This window comes from Pieris brassicae, chromosome 7, assembly GCF_905147105.1.
Source record: "Pieris brassicae chromosome 7, ilPieBrab1.1, whole genome shotgun sequence".
In the NCBI taxonomy this organism is placed as follows: domain Eukaryota; kingdom Metazoa; phylum Arthropoda; class Insecta; order Lepidoptera; family Pieridae; genus Pieris; species Pieris brassicae.
Genome location: NC_059671.1, coordinates 10,468,884 through 10,490,119, shown reverse-complemented (window position 1 = coordinate 10,490,119; position 21,236 = coordinate 10,468,884). Strand labels below are relative to the sequence as shown.

Sequence of the window (21,236 nt, the reverse complement as noted above, 5' to 3'; positions counted from 1 at the left end):
GCAGAAAGGCCAACGAATGGAATTCACTTCTCTCTAAGGGTCGGTTACGGATATTTGAGTATCGTGGTCAGCTGTAAAGATTATTTTACTCCACCGATTTCGGTCTTACGCTTCTGTTTAATTTTGAGGACGAATTGTCTTTGACTTGATCGGTCCACGTCGTCGTCACACACAAAAGGACACATGAATTAAAAAATCATTCAAATTCCGTAGATTTACTAAGTAGACCGTGGTGGGCAGGCCACATAGCGCGCATGAACAAGAACCGATGGACCAGCAGGCTCCATGGAGACCTCGCGGCCACTCACCGTCTAGGTGGACTAAAGACCACATCAAAGAGGCTGGCTCGCAGTGGATACATAGAGGCTAGTGCGTACTGGTGTACTGAAGGCAAATGGAGGAAGCATACGTCCAGAAATGGACCAAATGAAGAGGCTGATGATGATGATGACTGCGTAAACCTAATAGGAATTTGCCAAGAAGAATTTGCGGTAGGATTTTTAAGAACTTTCGAGCATTTACCTTTTCATAGCCAGTAGGAAGTATTCTTTGATTTCAGCGGCACTCTGTCTCACACAAGCCTGATACGTAAGGATAAGGAGCCGCCTTTTAATATGAGCTGTTTGCTTATCCACCACCAGTTTCGCTCTTTTGTATAAAAGGTCTGGATAATCCGGGATCACGTCACCCGTCAGAGACTGAAACACATTTATCAAGGCTCTATTTATCAAATATTTTGAGTGTAGCTGGCTGAGTATTTTCAAAACTACCTGGACAGATAAAGTCCTAGAGAAGTTAGCAAAAACACTAGTGGCTCAACAACCTTTTCGACCTGGGTCTCAGGTTTCTGTATCAATCTGTTTTCTGATCATTTATTATTTCTTTTTAAGCAAGCAGATGATCAGCCTGACACATGCCGTCGCTGGGCCTGGCGGTGTTTTCACGATGTTTTCCTCCAGCGTACGACTATGTTTATTTGAAGTGAGTAAATTTTTGAGAATACGTGATACACTTGAATCGTGATGGAACGTGTTTTTCTAGGAATTATGAATACCATGAATTCTTTCTTTTAAAAATTTATGTATTATCCAGAAATGTACACTGAATTATAATTGAACCAAAGTAGCATATTTTTTTGGTGATTTTGAAATATTGTATTTTGTTTAACTACTCCTACTCCTACTCATCGTTCAGCCTGAATAAAATAAGAGTTTTCTACAGTTTCGTATCACCAACTATATATATAATGTATGTATTTACTGTTGTCAAATAATAGTTAATTCTTTCAAGGTCCTTAGGGTGTATGTATCGATAGTGCTCCTCTTCAGTCACCCTAATCAATTCTAACTTCTGGTCATCCGGGTCCCGTGGATCAGCGAAAGACAACTTTGCCAGATGCCTAGAAATCAAGATTATTTTTTAAACAACTAACTAAAATTATGCTAGCCACAATCAGATTCAAACTCAAAAACTATGGGATCGGAAAATAAAATCGTTTAGTTTGGAAGCAACAGTTACATACGTACACTGAAAAAATATTTGAAGCTACGAAATAAATCCAAGTGACAGTTGTGACTTAAGAAACATTATTAAATTATGACCACAATTCAGTCTCTATAAACGTAGATTGTAATATATGTATATAATAATCGTGTAGTATTGATACCTGTGTCTTTACTGAGCCTTTATAGAACATTACGATCTAGCCTAACTTAAGAATAATAGTAATTTAAGTCTAACATTATTTACTTATCATATCACATATGAAGGACGTGTCCAATAGAACACTACTTACAGTCTCTATGAAGGGAAAAACACTCTTTAAATGTGTTTTATTTTTTCACTTACCACTGTTTAGGATTTAATACTAACGCGTTCTGACACTAATCGTTTCACTAGGCCGGTGGTGTCAAGAAGTTGAATAGCCTCGACTTTCACGCTTTGGTGGAGCCTGTATTCGTGGGCTCCAGCAAACGTTTTGATTTTTATGGCGACGTCCTCTACATTAAGATCCCGATGGAGGTCGTGGTCCATAATTTAACTGACTTAGCGTAATTAAAAATATTTTATGATACACATGGGGTTCCCATCTGAACATTGATTTGGATACAATTTGTTTGGTTGATTTAACAAAAGCCAAACCAGCCCAACTCTGTTTGTTAGTAATTGGCTGGCATATTGCATTAAACCTCAATTTTGATATACTGAATAAAATATTATAATATATATATACAGAATACAGAATCGAAGAATCATCATCAAGTTACGGAGTTAGTTTGAATACATAAAAGAACTTTACTTTTTTAAAGCCTCCTGCGCGGCTATCTCCGCCGCTTCCTTGTCTCTTCTTCTTTTCTCTATTCTCTTTCTTTTTGCCTCTGCTTCTGCCGCTTTACGCCTGTCGTATGCACCGGATACTAAGTCTTCTAATAGCACTAACCCTTAATTAAAACAGTGTATTAATTCAATAGAAAAGCCTGTTTATATTTGTTGTGTATGCATCGATTTAGACATATGAAGATACCTTTTGGAAGCTTATTCTTATCCTTTTCCCTCTGAATGGCTTCTAGTCTTTCTTTCTCTCTCTCCGCCCAGGGTTTTAATGGAGGAAACTGTAATTCCCCATTTGGGCCAATGGGCCCATACAATTGTGGGGGCTGACGGCGTTTTGGGGGCATATTTATGGTTTTCATTGTTTTCGAAGCTGGTGTATAACAATTCCCTATACAAAATCAGGTTTGATATTAAATTTTATATTTAAAAATGCACGCAATATTTACTTGTAATATTGTTTTTGGTCTCCGCAAGTACTACACGCGTTAGTATGGCAAAATCGAATAGACACTAATCATAATATCAAATAGATGTGTCAAAATAAGTTGGCATAGGGAATGTTGAAGCACTTATTAATTTTAAATAATCTTTAGCTGTATTCGTATGCTAAAGTGTTGAAATACTTTCTTACTCATAAATGTAATATGAGGCCAATATAACTAAACGTCATCATCGCTGTTAGTTTTATATTTGTCTTATAAGAAATCCAAATATTATTTTATTTGAAAGATATTCGTGAATTACCGATAGAATCAACAGGTTTTGCATGGTCATAACTGTCTCGGTATGGTACTCCTCGCGTCCAAGATTTCCGAAGCATCAGCGGAGGAAACTCACTGCAGCCACCTTGCCTTTCACCTAATATATAATAAATAAAGATAGTATGATTATTAAGAGAAATTTTCTATTTTCTATAGTATATATAGGTGTTAAAAAACTGCAAATCATGTCCTACGAGTATACTTGAGACTTCAGAGGTGATATGCAAAGCTCTTGTAACATAAACGTGATAGGCTTGTAATTAGAAATAATTATGCTGTAAAAAATTAATGACCAATATTTTTTTACAACCACCGAAATGTTGATGCGAAACATATACTTGCATAAGTCTTATATTATTTGCATTTTTACATCAGACACCGTTTAGTTTGTAGCGCTCTACAATTTGCGCTTCCAATCACTTCGATGACGTCATACCCTGGCTGCCAATAATAAATCATACCATTTTCATTTTATTATTAATTTCTTGAAATAAATAAGACCAATGATAACTTACCTTCGGGGTAGTAATTCTTGGCTGACCTCAGTAGTTCGCTATCTCGGTCAAGTTCATTGCTGTACCCTGCGCGAGGCATCCACGGCAACGCTGGTTGTTTGCGTGGTGGGCCAGGAACAAAACGAGATGGACATTTCTTCCCAGTAAGAGGCGGACGTGTCCGCTTCCGATCTCCACTTGCCATTATTTACTATGGAAAAATATAACTCAATATTTTCGTATTATTAGATATAATGTATAAATTTCTGTAAATAATTGTTTATTCCAAGATATTTCAACTGTATGCTGTATGGAACAATACCCTTAATATTATATACATAATATCAAAGACTGTTCTCAATGCTACGAAATAACTTGAAATTTATACGTTAATATTATACCAAAGGTTTTTGTAAAATCTAAATATATAATGCATTACTAGTATATAATACTATACAATAGTTTTAATATGGTAACTTACCTCTGTTTCCTTACATATAAAATAATACATTTTAGGAAGTAAACGTTCAATGATAGGACTTGGCGTCCAAAACAATATGTTGCCATAGTTACGCGACAACGGCTGTTATAATTGTAAGATAAATTATTGTCCCAAATGAAAACGAATTATGAAATCAGACTAACAAAGATATGTGGTTCTGTGTTAACTTCAACCTTAACTCTACCGAAGCTGTTGTTTTGCTTGCGTTAACCGGTGTATAGCGATCAAACATCTTTGGCAATATTATACAATATACACAAAATATTTTATTATAATAATAATTTATTTGCAAGGATATGATACGAAAATGTTATGGTGGTACAATTTAATGTTTGCATATTCTGCCATACATAATGGCGTGCAAATTTGTCTTAAAAGGTAGAATATAAGTTACTATTACATTATGAGTTATATCTTTATAATCTAAATAATAATAAATATAAAAATTATATTACTTTATTCAAATTCAAAATCATTTATTCATATAGGTACCACAATGTACACTTATGAACGTCAATAAAAAAGAAATATACATTAAATGCTTTTAATTTTACATGTACTGGCAGTTAGAGGGCTGTTAAGGCGTAGAACGGAAGAGAAGAACTGGCAATAAACTCTCCGCCACTCTTTTTAATTGCCAAGTTTTTGTATTTCACAACGTTTGTAAGGAGCTGCAACCATTACACCATGTTCCACATGACATCTTAAGTAATGTATAATAAATTAAATTAAAAACAAAGATTTGTCCTCTATCAGCAGGAGGCATGGTAAAATAGGAGCAGTTACATTCTCGTTGGAACAACACGCAAATACGTAGTCGAAATAACTAACATCACCGCATACACGAATTCAAGTACGACCAGTCACCACAAGTAGCACCCGTTCACGAGTATCACGCATGGCCAGCCATTGGCCCTCTCGTCATATTTTAAGGAGAGAGATGTGAGCAGTATTCCATATGAGGTCATACTTGAGCCTCGTAGAGCTGCATACGTTGTACCTCAGTAAAATACTGCTGAGCCCTACCCAAAACACCCAGCTTTTTGGAAGCCAGTCTGGCTTTTTCTTCTAGGTGACTGCGGAATTCGACATCTTTCGAAATGCCAACCCCCAAGCATACTAAGCCTGTGTGACGTACGAAGGAGACCGCCTTCAAATTGAGGCGACACGACAAAACGATCTTTCTTGGCAGAAAACGAACAAACCTAAGTCTTTGACAGACAGAAACTTTCTCCAGTATAGATGCGGTTTTGAAAAACGTCACGGTTTTCATCGGCTTCATAGCTAACTGCTCTTTTAATAAACTTATAAGTTTATAATAATATATAGCTTCAATCCGTAAAAAAGTGTTTTCTTTAAATGTATAAAAGTTATGTTAATAAAAGACAACACTAAGCTCTTTTTTGTTTGAATTCTCTCTATTGCCTATAAATATAATTAAATAATCAGTTTTACTTAGAGTATTCTTTCGTACATAATTCTTCATAATATATCTAAAAGAAGCTTGGGTAACAGCTGTTTATAAGACTTCGTATCTTTTATGATATATGATAATTTTGGCATTGAAATATTATTATTATCCCTAATTACTGGTGATGACACCTGGACAGACTGGCTTGAGTTTCCAAACTCAAAGCATTGTGCTGCATGTGTGGAAATCTTCCATACCAGCCAAGTATTCAGAGACCATGCTTTGTGACCCCTGTAATATTGTTACTATGGAAACTGCTATATTTTGAAGTTCCAAGATCTCTTTTTGCAATTGTTGTCAAATTCATATTGAATCCCACTAATTACGAGTTTAATTAAGTGTATATCAATATTAGTTTTAAGCTTTATGTTTTACTTCATTATTTTTTATTCTTTTTATACTACTACTGTAGAGGAATTTGATTCTGAAAGATTATTTTATTGCAAAATAATAAGCCTTTAAAAAGGTGTTAAAGTCTCTGACTATCATTATATATAATGATAAAGTTATCACTACATCATCACGTTATTAAAATATATTATTACGTTATCAAATAAATATTAATTATAATGTTTCAGGCACATACTCATTAAAATAATAATACATTCTTCCAGAAATATTGCAGTAAGTCGATTTTTCTATCTGAGATCTTTTAATGTTTCTTTTGTAAATTATTATAAATCATGATTGCCATACAAACGGTGGTTTTCCTATACAATTCCTGATTATTTTTTGGCATTTTGGCAAAGCCAATTATCCCCATGTTTAATTCTACAGTCGTCCGTTGACTTAATAATATAATATGGTGTACGAATGAACAAGGTGCAAAATGCAAGTGCATTGTTTAGGGATTAACGCATGCGCATTATTAACTTGAACTATAAAAAAAATCTATTGCCTATGTGATCAGAGTTTTAATATTTGAGCGTTTATAATGTGACAAGATTCGTTTCATACCAATTTGAAAATCTAATCCAGTTTCCTTAGCAGCTCTAAAGGCCCAAAGACGGTCTGAGTTAAGGCCAGCTGTGCGTTGATATCTCGATACAATATTAGCACCAGAAGGAATTAATCTCCCAATAAATAGGTAATAATCTATGGGTACTATAGAGTACTACATGAACAATTTTATTTCACAACTGAAAAGTTCATTGAAGGGTGGGAATTGTCCGCGAAATAAAACATTAAATAGATAATAAATTTCTTGTACAAAAATATTGTCATGACTAAATAATACCTTTTATATTTAATTATTATGCTTAATTGACTTGAATGGACATGCTTTCAGTCCACGGTTCTCGCCACAAAGCAAGGTAGAGGATGTCTCGCATGGTGAGTATCTGGTCCAATCACAGACACAACATCCAACAACAAAAGACAACAAAATAGCTATTTAAATATATAAAGCTCTTCATATACTTCATACTTGCATATTTTTTACAGATTACCTTCCAAAAGCGATACCGACTCCGACCTTTTATCAAGTTCACTCTGTTACTTACACTCGACATTAAAGTGGTGATCGCAATAGCTATCGCTATTTGGAGTTGCCGAGTATGTACACAGTTTTGTGTTCACGACATTGTTAATTTAATTAGACGAATGGTCCAATTTCGAAATCACACAGCTCATTCATAAAAAAACGATTGAAAAATGTACTTTTATTATGATTTAGTTTGTATGTACATAACACATACAATACATAGTTAGTCATATACAAAAAATATACATAAATAAAGCATTTAATACATAGCACGACCTTCCGAGTACATTACGACAGTTAATAATACAGTTAATTCGCGTTTATTTCCGTTAAACGTTATCGTGTAAAGCTTAATATATATGTGGCCAGATTAGGTACCACAAATTTATAAATAATACTGAATCATTCAATTACAACATGTTATTATGCAAATAATTTTGGAAGACCAAAAGATAGTACGCAATAGTATAAAATCAATCTTCGTTATTTATACTTAACATATAAATAAATTTTAGTACATATAATCTTTCAAGTATTTGGCACCTCGATATCACAACTTTTCTATTGCTATCCGTTGCTTAAATATACTTTTGTTGGAATTAAAAAGGTCTTCAAAAATTTATTATTTAGACATCGCGGGGAACAAAGTCGTTAAAGCAAAATATATTATTACTAGGATACTAAGTACATTACATATACAAATATATATTAAATGAATACAATTTTTTTTCTATTCCAATATTGACGTTACAGTAATTTGTCTAATAAGTCTGAAGAAAAGCGTTTACGATTGTTTCACTGTTGAAACATAATTGCGGACGACACAGTAACCGTACATTACGAGGGTAATTTTGAATGTCTAAAACGTAATATTACCACTATTTTCGCGGAAATATTGAAACAGACATCTTTGATTGTTTTTAAACTGTATGTCGCACTTAATGATTATTTAAAAATTCACCATCCAAAGGAAGTCAAAAATGAGAAAACATTAAAAAAATCGTAATAGTGCTTTACGACTTTGTTCCCCGGGGCAATCGATATTTTATAAACACTAGGGAAGTAAAAAAATATAAAAATCAAGTAGAAACATAAAATTGTTTCTTAGTCGTACAGGGACTTTATATACAATGATTTTAAAACTTATGGCAGTACAAAATCCATGAATCAAAATACAAATCCTCATAAAACTAATACTCGACACGAATACTACATTACTACGTGATCCTAATTCTGATATGTCCTTCTAGAGAAAAATTCTTTAATTTTACACTGAATTCTGTTAAACTGACATTACTGGAAACATAAATTAAGGTTTCTGAGAGCGTAATTTCGTAAGTTTCCTTTAAGTACTAGAAAATATGAAAATTTTATACAAATGGTAGACAACTATTGTAATCAATTTTTTGTTTAATTGACAAAAACCTAATTAAGGTCTGAAGTGTCCTTTAAAAAACATTTTTGAAGTGAAACTTTTTTATCGGCGTTGTAAAAAAATTACGGTCACATTTTACGGTTACGCGCCATCTTTACGGTTGTCCCTACCATGGTTGATTCGAAGAAATTCGAAGCCATTAATGACAAAAATATATAATAACGATAACAATTATAGTAATAATTCTATTACGGTTAATGAAATTCTGTAATAATCTAATTAGTAATAAGGTAAAATAAAATAATTGTATTATTTGTATTCATGATAATAAAAGCCTTTTGTTAAACTTTTCTATATTTAGTAGATTAATAAGTTTTTTTCGAAAAATAAGTTCATAAAGAAGTTTCACTTCTTACGTGTGTACACTAGTACACGCACACATTTTTAAAGCATAGGAGGCCCAAAAAGAGCAGCCTTTGAAGGAAGAGTATAGACCCTAACCGGGAGTTGATTCCACAGTTTATATAGGTTACCAAATAAAATGCTTCAAGATTTTATAAAAACATTAATAGTATTAATATATATATAATAATTTAGTTTCCATAATATGGCTGCCAATGCTGTGCATTTTGCTCACTCAGGGTTTCTTAGTTTTACAGGCGTTGCCATTCCCTAAATCGAAGTTACGCCCGCCCCCGAGAGTATATATATATACGCAGGCTATCTTCAGAATTTACATAACATAGCATTTTATTATGATTGAAAATATTCCCACTGACTCAGGAACCCTACGTTTTTGGTCCTTCGAGCCGAAACGCTCTACATTTAACTCTAGAATCTGGGGTGGAAAATCTGATATTACTTAATACATTAGTATTTACGAAGACATTTCAGACTAATCAGAACTAGCACCACCTACCAAAATGTGATAAAACCTGTCAAATCATTCTCCTATTCTCCAGATCGTTCAGGTAATTGCTCGACCCTTGCCAACTGAAAGAGCTGTCCGTGTCTCCGTCGGTCCTGACCGACTGGGGTCTCTCCGACCTCGGCCTGACGGGTTTATCGGACCTGTCGAACGCGTGGCTCAGCCGGGAACCGTCGAAGTGATAACCCGCATTCGAAGGTTTCCGCACCTCGTGGAGATAACGCCAGGTGTGACTGTCGGCGTTCTCCTCGGGTTTCGGGCTGTAGAGCCATTCTGAAGAGAATTCAAAATATAGTGAAGTGTTCTTCGGGAACTCGGTATCGAGTGGATGTGCGACGGCGACGGTCAAGATTATTTGACCGCAGACCAGGATTACTATTTTTTAAGTATTGAAGGGCAAACGAGCCTACGGGATCAAAAACCTGACGTTCATAAGTGTACATTGTGTTACCTATATGAATAAATGATTTTGACATTGACTTTGCTCAGTACTGTAAGGAATAAATACAATTAAACCTGGTCTACTCGGGTACGTATAAAATATCTAAACGGTCTCACCCCCATTAGAGACCTTGGCGATGGCGGTCAGGAGGAAATCCTTGTCCTTGGCTTGAAGCACCAGCATCTGCCGCAAGAGGTCGACCATGGAGCGCTGAGCGATTGACTTCGCACGCATGTAGTAAACGGACACGCTGAAAAAATTACAATTCTTACCAATGCGATAGTATCCATTTACGGTTCCTGGGTTAGTGGAAATAATAGACGAAATATTATTCAATAGTTATGTAATAATAATAGATAGCCTTCTATTTCAGATACTTTTAAACTTAAACATATTTATATTTCTATCTCACTCTTTTTAGGTACACACAGATAGTGTGTTCTTTTTTTTGGCAAAGGCCGTCCAAATCCCGTCATTCCAGTCAACACTGTGCCACTTTCTACCATATACCACTTGCAGTTTCCTTAACTATGTATCTTGCTCTTTTTCGTTTATGGGCATCAGTTTACTACTCTCTTCTCTCCACTTTTCTGTTGCTCTTGTCATGTGCCAGCCCATTTCCTCTTCAATTATTTAACTCAAGTAAATGCTATGAGTGCCAAATGCCGCATTTACATTACATATATACTCTCGGGGCGTATCACGATTAGGAAATCGCCAAGCTTATAAAACTAAGAACTTGGCTCGTACAATTTATATTTAATCATATATTTTGTCAATAAAAATTCACAATGTCCTTTATGAGTGTGAACCTTCGTAGCTCCATTGATAATAGATTTATTCAACTACTTGGTTGGATAGTTGAGAAATATAGGTTTCTATAAAGAACTTGCTACCGCCGGTAACGAGCTACCAAAGTGTACAATTTTTTTCGAAATGTTGTCTAAAATATTTAATAGTAAAAGTCAAAAACTCTAAATTTCATGTACACAGTAAATTAATCTAATATATAAAATTCTCGTGTCACAATGTTTGTTCCCATACTACTCCGAAACGGCTCGACCAAATCTTATGATTTTTTTATACATATTCAGTAAGTCTGAGAATCGGCTACTTTCTATCATTTAAAACCCCTAAGTGATAAGGGGAGTCCATCCTAAAATTTTTTTATGATACATCATACAACATTTCCAACCCTCCTACTATCAACCCCTATATTTTATTTGTTAATAAAAATATATTATGACTTGGACTCCTGAGTTTTATATAGAGAAATATTCACAGAAACACCTATAAAGTTTTCATTCCGGAAAAGCGACCAGTTTCTATAGGACAGCATAGCAAAATGACAGCATAGAGAAACGAAGTTCGCGGGGGCAGCTAGTAATATAATTTATGTAAGGATATAGTTTTATTTATTTTCGAATTTTATCTGTCATGTGTCAAAATTATCGTTTTATTTTATCATAGGATTGACAGTGTGTCAGTCTGTGGAGAGAACCGCGAGCTTGTCACTTTGACAAAAAGCATTATTGTTAGATTATTTTCGGATGTTAATTTAAAATTTTATTAACTTTATGAAATAATAAACTCTAAATGATGTGTCTATAACTATTTTATATTTAGTTTTCAAATCTATAAAATGTCTTACCAAAGCGCAACGAAGAGGAATCCGATAACCCCGGGTCTGATGATGAACGTGATGATGGCGTTGAGCGTTTGGTGTGTGGACAGCCCCAACACCCCTTCACCGATGACGGCGATCACGGGCACGTACTGACGGAACGGACCGCACGCGTCCGACGTACTCCTATAATTTGCAAACAACCATAATTCATTATTAAGGTTACTACGTATACGGTACTGTTTGAACGGTCTTAGAAGAGTTCGCTTAAAAGTAGCTTGTGTGTAAAAATATAAATTCATTTAATATCTTTGGTTTATAAACGCAAAAATCTCGACTTTTCTAGTTCTTTGGGCAAAGTGTCTATAGATTAATGTGCTTTATAGAAATACAATAATACAAAATATAAGTATATGTAGAGACCCAATTGTCTCTTAATAGTCATATAAAAAGTTTCATATATTTTTAATTTTTCAGTTTATATTATCGGTAGAAAATGAAATGATAATAAACTTCGTACTCACGCTAAGAAAAGCACTCCGATTCCGAATAAAGTGGTGAAGAGAGACAGAGTGACGAACATATAGAGCACTGTTTGCGTCTGCGCAGCGCGCCACACCTGAAAAATTCATTTTTATTTGTAAAAAAATAAATATACCTACTATAAATATCGTAAAACATGAGAAAATCAAATTATTTAATAATTACCGAACTATAGTGGTAACGAACCCATTTTTAAATGTAAATATTTCTTTTTAAATTCAATAAAAAAATTTGAACAGAGTTGCCAACTTCTTTCTTGGACTAATAAAGTCTATCCAGTATTGAAGAAAGTTTTTCTGAAGTGAAAATTCTTTATCGGTGGTGAAAAAAAAAATTATCGTCATATTTTTCGGTTACGCGTCACATTATTCCGTTACTTGTCACATTTTTCGGTTACGCGCCATCTTTTATTGTCCCTATTACGGTTGCTTCGAAGAGATTCGAAGCCATTAATAACAAAAATATATAATAACGATAACAATGATAGTATTAATTCTATTACAATTAATGAAATTCTGTAATAAGCTTAGTAGTAATAAGGCAAAATGAAATAATTGTGTTATTTGTATTCATGTCTATGAAATTAAAAATTTTAGTTAAACTTAAATAATTTAACTTTATTTAACCAATTTCTGTGAAGTTGCATATAGTCGATAATTTTTCGAAAAATAAGGTCATAAAGAAGTTTCATTTCTTTCGTGTGTACACTAAGTACACGCACACATTTTATTTAAATACATTTACTCACCTTCCTAGCCGGTCGACACGCCCTCAAAACGCTGACCCTCTTGATATAGAACAAGAGAAAGAACTTGATGGTCACAGCCACGGCCAACAAGGGCGAGAACAGCAAGCCCAGCCACAGCAAGGCTTGGTTGTAGATCAGCGTTAGCGAATTGTACGCGATATTGAACTCTGGCCCTGTCCCTTTTGGGTTTAACCTGGAATGACAAGGACTTCTTTAGTTTTTGTTGGCGTGATAGCGTGTAACAAATCGATGAACCGGCTGCACGATCATGACTCATTGTCACGTTCAGCTTGAGACGAGCGTGCAAGCGAAAGCGGAACGTGACGGACGATAGAGGCACAACCGATCTCAGCGTTTGGCTTCAGACTATTTTAAGTTGTTAAAGCACATTGTTACTTGTAATTACTTTGTAATTTAAATTTCAATTTCAATAACTCCCATTTTTTGTATTATACAAAATAATCGATTCAATTCCATTCATAAAAGTATGCAATTTGTCATTAATATTTTCGTATGACGTTATGACGTAAAATTATCGTCCGTAAACGGGTAGTCAGAGACCACGAATCTCCACTTGCCACAGCCCCCTTTTTATTGTATAGGGGGGGAAATTAGCCACTCCCCTCCCCCGGAAAGACCCCCCTCGGGAGTCTATTTAGCTCGCTAGTTCGCAAAAGTATGAAAGCGGACCGCAGAAGAATTCCAGCCATCAAGATGATGCTGATAACATTTTCTGGTAAAACTAGTACGATGTTGAAACGAGGCAGGAGGGATCAACCCAAAAAACTCTTCAGAAATAGTACACTTTGTTGAATACGCATAGATATCCAATGTCTCCTCCCTTCGCTTCATCCACTTTCATGACATTCAACATGCTTTATAATATTTTATTTCATAATACATACTTAAATATCAAAATTCTAACGAACTCGACGGCAGGCAGAAGCAACAAGGAGACCACCGAATCCAGCAGAACTAGGCGATACGCCTCTTGGCCCAATACTGTCTCCCAGCACTGAAAGTCATACAAATACGAAATTCACTATTTTAATATCATAAGCATGATGTTTTAATTCTCAAAACAGTTTTATATTATAATACTGGGAGTACAATAATAATGAATAACAGAGCAATATATTGCCTTAATAATTACGCCAGCGGTCTCAGGTTCGATCCCCGGCTGTACACCAATGGAGTCTCTATCTATCTGCGCATACAACATTCGCTCCAACGGTGAAGGAAAATATCTTGACGAATCCGGCTTGCCTTGGACCCAAAAAGTGGACAGCGTGTTGCAGCCACAGGAGACTGATCTTGCATAGGCATTATCAGATTGGAAACAGATACAGAAATCTGAGGCATAGACCTAAAAACGTTGTGGCTGATTTTTTAAAATTACGATTTAGTATATTTATTCCGAATTTGAATTAAGGTTACAAAGACTTGTGCGTGCCCGTTTGGCTTGCCTGTGATTGATCAATTAGACATGCGACTCGATTTATCGTTCCGACCAATCACAATCAAGCGAATGAAACGTGTCATTTTATACAATATGAAAACTTTAAGAGTATTGTTATTTTTTTTATAAAATAGGGGGCAAATGGGCAGGAGGCTCACCTGATGTTAAGTGATACCGCCGCCCATGGACACTCTCAATGCCAGAGGGCTCACGAGCGCGTTGCCGGCCTTTTAAGAATTTATTAGTTACCTGCCTCCTCGTCATCAAGCCACAGCAAAATAAGTTAATTTTGTATAGATTTAAAGTAAAGAAAAGCACATTTTAATACCTTCGTACTGGACTTGGCCCAATAGTAAAAGATCAAGCTTAGCGTCGTGATGTCCAATAACCAAGTCCTGGCCAGAGTCACATAGAATGATGTTCGAGGTCTGTAGAACTCCAATCTAGAACAGGGCGTTGAATTATAAATATAATTTAATTGTCAAAAAAAACATAAATCAACATAGCTGAAGAATATATATTATTCACTACCAAATACTAAAATGTTTAGTCGAATTGTTTAAAAAAAAAAGAATGTGTGCGTGTACTAGTCTACACACGTAAGAAGTGAAACGTCTTTATGACCTTATTTTTCGAAAAATGATCCAATATATGCAACTTTATATACATTGGTTAAATAAAGTTAAATTAGATAAAGTTTAACAAAAGGCTTTCATTATCATAGACATGAATACAAATAATACAATTATCTCATTTTACCTTATCACTACTAAGATTATTACAGAATTTCATTAATTGTAATACAATTATTACTATCGTTGTTATCGTTATTATATATTTTTGTTATTAATGAATCAACCGTGGTAGGGACACGAAAAAGATAGTACGTAACGGAAATATGTGACGCGTAACTCAAAAATGAGACGGTAATTTTTTTTTAACGCCGATAAATAAGTTTCACTTCCAATCGCTTTCAATAGTCAAGGAATCTAAGGTTTTTTTATGTGTTTCTTTAATTGTCTATTAGTACAGAAGCCTGATCATTGCCTATTAGAAAAAAATACTCACAAACAGTTAAATAATAACACACCACGCTATCTTACTAAAACGCTGTAATACGCAGCCGCATACAGTGTACAGTAAGCTCACGTAGTTTTCACATGCACTACACACGTTAAATGCTCAAATACAAGCACGTATTAAACAGTGTGCAATATACATACACACTGACATCTGCTCTCTCGCTCTGGCTCACAAATTACAGGCGACTATGCTTAGAAGACGGGAGTGGGGACGCTACGAAGTATGGCACAAAGAGGAGAGACCGATAATATACAAATTGTATGTATATTTCTGTCTCATTCTTTCCCCTGGCTTCATCCTACACATTTTTGTATTTGTGTCTCTTACCTGTCGTTTTTTCGTTGCATCCGGTTTGAAATCACAACGATTCTAAAGAAGTTTCACTTCAAAAATTCGTTCTATACAATCTCGTTATATACAAGTTTTTGTGTAACAAGTTAATGACAGGCCAATAAAAGAAGAAGAGGGAAAGTACCTGACGAGAAAATTAAACAACAGCGGACAGACAGCCAGCACAGAAGTTAATATCAAGGAGACCAGAAGATTCCAGTTCGTGGTCCGCGTAGTCATCGCCCGGAGAGCCCACACACCGTAGTGGAGAGCCACCATGCTCCCCAGTACAGTCACCCACACTATTGTGTTCACTGTATACTCGAATATTTTCATACATAGCGATCTCTTGACTTTGACCTTGTATTTTTCACTTAGGAGTTCCTGGATAAAGATAAATTATGAAAAACACAATACAAACAGTTGAAAAACAACACTACGCCAATGCGATTTCAGCCTTAGGGCGATAGTTTTCATAGTCTATATACAGTATTATAATACAAAAAATAACGAAAACAATACATACAGTAAAACAGGGCTTTAAAAAAAACACCTTGTATGTAACCATGTACTCAACAATGTTGCCGTAAAAATATAATAATTACTGTCAAATACTGTCTGGAAGAATCTGCGCTTAATTTAACTTAATGTTTGTAATGAAAATGTATATTTTTATCACAATTTTATTTATTTATTTACACTTTGTTACCTTATACAAAAACATAAATATAAAAACCAGGTTACATAAGTTATTAGGCAACGGGCGGCATTATCGCTAACAAACGATGTCTTCCAGGCAACCTTATGAAACAATAGAAAAGATACACCTACGGAGGTTAAAGTACAAGAAATGCATAAATAATTAAGAAAGAAAGAACACAATAACATGTAACACTAACTATAACTAAAAAAAGAAACGAATACCTTACCTTAAATTCGTTGAAGAGACTGGCGGCGTTAAGCGAAGCGGCATGCGCAGACACGATCCCGAAATCCCAGCCACAGAACACTTTATTCGCGAACACGTTGGACAATCCGCCCGAAGTCTCTATGAAGTTGCGTCGGTACGAGTAGGCCGTCCTATTGTTTCATTACAAGAAATGGTATTAAATGCCTTTTTATGCCAGGTTTGAGCCTCAGATATCTGTATCTGTTTCATGATATTTGTAATTCTAATAGGCAAGTAGGTGATCTCGACTCGACTCGTGTTTAATGCCGATTTCCTGGGAATGTTTTCCTTCACCATTCGATTGAATGTTAAATGCTGACTAAGACAGAAACTCCATTGGTGCACTGCCGGAGTCAAACCTATGGCCTCAAGGATGAGAGCGCACGCTAAAGCAATAGATTTTATGGAGACAAAAATTTAAAAATAAAGAAATTGGTTTTATTCCGCAAAAGCGAACTGTACGAGGTAGAATGTAGAAGGTAGAGGCAAAATGTTCCATATGTTTATATGTAACTACTAAAAAAGTAGTCTAATTAAAAATCACATTAAGGTAAAACGACAAAAAAATTAATGTAATTTATTTTCTTAAAAAATATTCTATGCAATAGGATTAAGGTATTTTTTTGTTTTATTTTATTATTAAGACATAACGACGACAGTTAGTTAAAGATTTTAATAATTTAAAATAATAATCGTTCCCCATATAACTGTACTATACAAAAAAACTATGACGCTACAACGGATCATTATTCATCATTCTCCTAATACACAGATCATAAATGTTACAGTGTAATAATAATAATAATACTGACCTGTAACAGAACACCAGAAAGAAGCCCACGTAGATACAAAACATCGTGAAGAAATACGCGAAGGGCATGTTGTATGAGAGGGGAAGAGAGCCGTTGATAACACCATCATGGTAGTGGCCGTAGAACAAAAGAGAATCTTCCAGTCCACCCTGGAAGAAGTGATTCTTTCAGGGTAATTTAACACATTTCCATGCGTCTTGACTCTTCTTTAAATTTTGTTTTAGTTTGGTTAGCACTTGACCAAAATACTAGAGCGCGTTACAATGTCGTAGACAGCTGGTATAATGATTTGTCTAATGGCCCCGCTTCTGGTAATGTGAGTGTCTATGGGCGGCGGATAAAATGAAGAGAAAACTGCACGGAAAAACGCAACATTTTCATTAGGTAACGGGTATCCCATACAAAACCAGGGATTTATTAATAATTTTTCATAGAATGTCATAATAATAATATTTAATATTTCTTTATTAAACTTCTGTGTATATTTTTATATGTGTGATTATATATAAGAATTAATTGTTAGCGATAATTTTATAAAAAAATATCAATCAAAATCTTAATAACGCAGCAAAAACATCTATCAATACTTTTAAAGGAAAAGTATAAAATACTGGGAACGTGTTACTGATCAATAACCAAGTATTCTCACCTTACCACTGATGATATCCAACCAGCCAAGATCTGTAGTCGTAGAGTTATTATGGTCATGAAGTACTTGAGGCACTACTAAAAAGCAAACCACCAATCCACTCAAGAGCAGATTGAGGCTGAAAAGCCAGCGCAGAAGATGAAAGTAAGACCCCACCGCTGTACCCAAATGGCCTTCGATGATGCGTATCGGCTCATACCACAGTTGTATTGAGAAGATTAGGTCACGAAAACGTTCACGGGTCTGTAATTGTATTCAATTATGTCAATAACCAATAGGTATTCTAAATAAAAAAAATTGGTCTGGGCCTCGGATTTCATCAGTTTCTGACACGCGCCGTCGACTTTTTTGGTCTAAGGCAAGCCGGTTTCTTCACCATATGAGCGAATGTTAAAAGCGCACATAGAATGAAAGTAGGTTGGTGCACAGCCATGATGAGAGTCGCAGGTTGAAGCTACTAAGCCAACACTCCTTACCTATGTATTCTATGAGTCTAATTATTATTGTTTTATTCATCAAAGTCCGCAACTTTCGAGCCCTCTGATATTGTAAATGTCTATGGGCGCCGATATCACTTAACATCGGGTGAACCTCCTAGCCCTTCTCCCTGAAGGAAGGCATATAATTCACTAATTACATTAATAAAAAAACATTAATGTGCAAGACATTTACAAAGAATATCCATAAGTATACTAGTAGTGTATACTAATATGAATTGTTCCTCTTAGCAAAGACGAAAGACTTAGAAAGAAGAAGTTATAACAAACTCATAAAATGTTTAGCTATATACAATATATGAATCACTTTTTTGTAAAGATAGGAGAAAATACTAAGAGATACAAAGGATAAAGTGGAAGTGCATAACCAAATCAACAAAAATAAAATTACGTTTAACACTGCAAAATTATACAATAACCAAACTGAATCCAAAATTATAACAAAAACATTAATATGGTTCATGAATTACAAAAGAATAGAAAAATACATAACAGGCTGTTTTGCTGATGATTTTTTTAAATATATGTTTTAATTGTATTTTTTAATTTATATTTCTTTATTGAAACACTTATGTTTACTTCAATTGTCATACATTTTAGATGAAAGATTTTGTAAAATATGCATTAGATTAAGTACAACAAAAGCATTATGTGGTAAGCTTTAATAAATAAATAAAAATATTTTTTATTACCCGTTTCCATGCAAAACTGAGACGGTACTGGAATCTCTTCAATACAGAAATTGGTCGTCTCTTTGAGTGCAAACTGACAGAGGCCGAAAGTTTTGCTCTTACGTTTCGTTTCATTGTCAGTCCCTGAGGAAGATCCCGTAAGGCCTCCCTGAAAATGTAAGAATTTCAATTATTATTAAATGAAAGACAAAATAATATATATTTTTTAAATACAATTAGAATCAGTGATGTTATTTAAAAATTGCTATTATATCATCTCCCAATTAATTATGGGAATTACTGATAAGGCAAGAAATACATTTCAACATATTAAATAAACTATATAACAATACTCATTTTTTATTTTTCCACCCACATAATTTGCTGTTTAGTAATAAACACTAACAACAAATATAAGTAAAAATAAAAAGGTACCTTCTAAGTTCCTCAGACACAGGATCGTTTTGCATTAAATGTGTATGTAGTTCCATCTCCCGTACAATGATATCTGCTTGTTTATTAGCCGCATCTGGGGTATCTGATGCTACTGCATCTAATAGTGCATTGTTCTCACTGTTCACTCTCCTCAAGCGTAATGTATCTTGATATTACAAAAAAAATTAAACATTAATTCGAAAATCTATATAATACATACTTTTAATTATAGTTGTTCATTAGGGTTACTAAATAATTATAAAACCTACAAAATATGTTTTGTGACCCATTATGGAAGCACTGGCACTTATAGATATCAATTTTGAACTATGTAATCAGATAATTCATTGCTGAATAAATATGGTAATTGCACAACACACTTAAAATTGTTAGAACTATTCCTTAAACACAGTTTTGTAGACTAGTATCAAAGGAAGATTAGAAGAGAATGATTTTATTTAAAAATTATTATTGTTGTCCAATAAGTAGTTTTTTTACTAGTTTGAAGAATAATTGAACCATACCTCGAAGAATAATTGAACCATACCTCCATTTAATTTGCTTGTACTAGGAGAAAACATTTTTTATTTTACCACAATGTTAACTGGACACACAACACACAACACAACTACAATTATAAGGGGAAAATAAGCATATTAACTTAGCAGCTATTAACTTAATTAGACCTTGTTATCTCATCAGTACTAATGTTCAGACTGAATCATACCATCTCATGCATTACAATTAAGTTAGGAGATTTTGTGTTCGTTCTGTTAAAATTGTTGAAATCCTTTTTTTATTTTTATACCATTCACCCCAGCCTTTAATAAGCCAGGCAATAATTTACCGTTTTGATCTTCATTAATTTTCAGTAGTGAATAAGAAGTAGACTAGAAAGATGTATTACACAGTGCCAACTATTTATTTGTAAATCTTAATTAAATTTTTATATTTAATTTCTTACTATATGGTGCTTGGCGTGAAGGCATGAAATTGATGGCAACTTGTCGAGCTACATTATTTTTGATAGTCAGGTTTCGGCGTAGAGTAGCTGGCCTTAATTCAATATCTTCTACTTGATCTTCCATAATTGTAATATCTGTTAAAATAGTATTTCTTAAAGATTGTTTGCCTTCTGCAATAGCACTCTAAAGCCTGATGAATTACCTCTTTCTTTGTTTAACAAAATAATTTATTTAGTTATAAATAAAAACGGGAAATGCGAGAAGCATCACTTTGATGGATTACTTGATTACAATTCAATTTAGATAAGATAATATAATATTGAAATAGCTAAGGAGTTAATTATGTTTTTCTCAATAAAATTTAATACAACTATGCTGTTTCGTATTTATTTTTAAGATAAAGATACCTAAGGGAACAATTGAGAAACTTAGTGCTCATAATATATATGTTAGTGAAGTTTACAAATTTAATGAGTGTCCTCATGGATTTAGTATTTATAAAAAAACAAACTAAAAGATAAATAATACATAATGTTTATGCTTTCGGCAATCAGTATATACTATATAACTGTGTTTCGTACAGAATACAAATAAGACTTGACTATAGAGTAGTGCGTAACAGATAACTTATATTATTAATTCTTGATAATTACGAATTGAGACTAGGGGATGGCGTGTCAG

At 34.2% G+C, this 21,236-nt stretch overlaps 2 protein-coding genes across 4 annotated transcripts in view; both read right to left on the bottom strand.

Annotated features, from left to right (window-relative positions):
* LOC123711850 (dynein axonemal heavy chain 3) overlaps positions 1-3,707 on the bottom strand; it is a 55,149-nt gene extending 51,442 nt beyond the window's left edge. The window contains exons 1-6 of the mRNA XM_045664688.1: positions 3,611-3,707; positions 3,079-3,192; positions 2,525-2,722; positions 2,300-2,441; positions 1,261-1,399; positions 523-698 (exon numbers count right to left, since the gene is read on the bottom strand). Coding sequence (XP_045520644.1) covers positions 523-698; positions 1,261-1,399; positions 2,300-2,441; positions 2,525-2,722; positions 3,079-3,192; positions 3,611-3,689 — 848 coding nt within the window. The 5' untranslated portion in view covers positions 3,690-3,707. The remainder of the gene's footprint in view (positions 1-522; positions 699-1,260; positions 1,400-2,299; positions 2,442-2,524; positions 2,723-3,078; positions 3,193-3,610) is intronic.
* A 5,081-nt stretch (positions 3,708-8,788) lies between these two features.
* Positions 8,789-21,091, bottom strand: LOC123712144 (transmembrane channel-like protein 3). Of its 3 annotated transcripts, none has more exons than XM_045665117.1 (15): positions 20,963-21,091; positions 20,555-20,689; positions 19,591-19,756; positions 19,177-19,324; positions 17,988-18,230; positions 17,339-17,487; positions 16,507-16,657; positions 15,723-15,961; positions 14,493-14,607; positions 13,611-13,720; positions 12,706-12,898; positions 11,939-12,033; positions 11,442-11,600; positions 9,907-10,040; positions 8,789-9,621 (listed from the first exon to the last, which is right to left on the bottom strand). In XM_045665117.1, exons 2-15 carry the CDS (start codon positions 20,676-20,678, stop codon positions 9,359-9,361), a joined length of 2,289 nt encoding a protein of 762 aa, XP_045521073.1. In that variant the 5' UTR covers positions 20,679-20,689; positions 20,963-21,091; the 3' UTR covers positions 8,789-9,358. The 3 variants fall into 3 exon arrangements, with proteins under 3 accessions (XP_045521073.1, XP_045521072.1, XP_045521074.1); XM_045665116.1 differs by having other exon boundaries at positions 20,758-21,073; XM_045665118.1 differs by lacking the exons at positions 20,555-20,689; positions 20,963-21,091 and adding an exon at positions 20,138-20,530.
* Between the last annotated feature and the right edge of the window lie 145 nt (positions 21,092-21,236).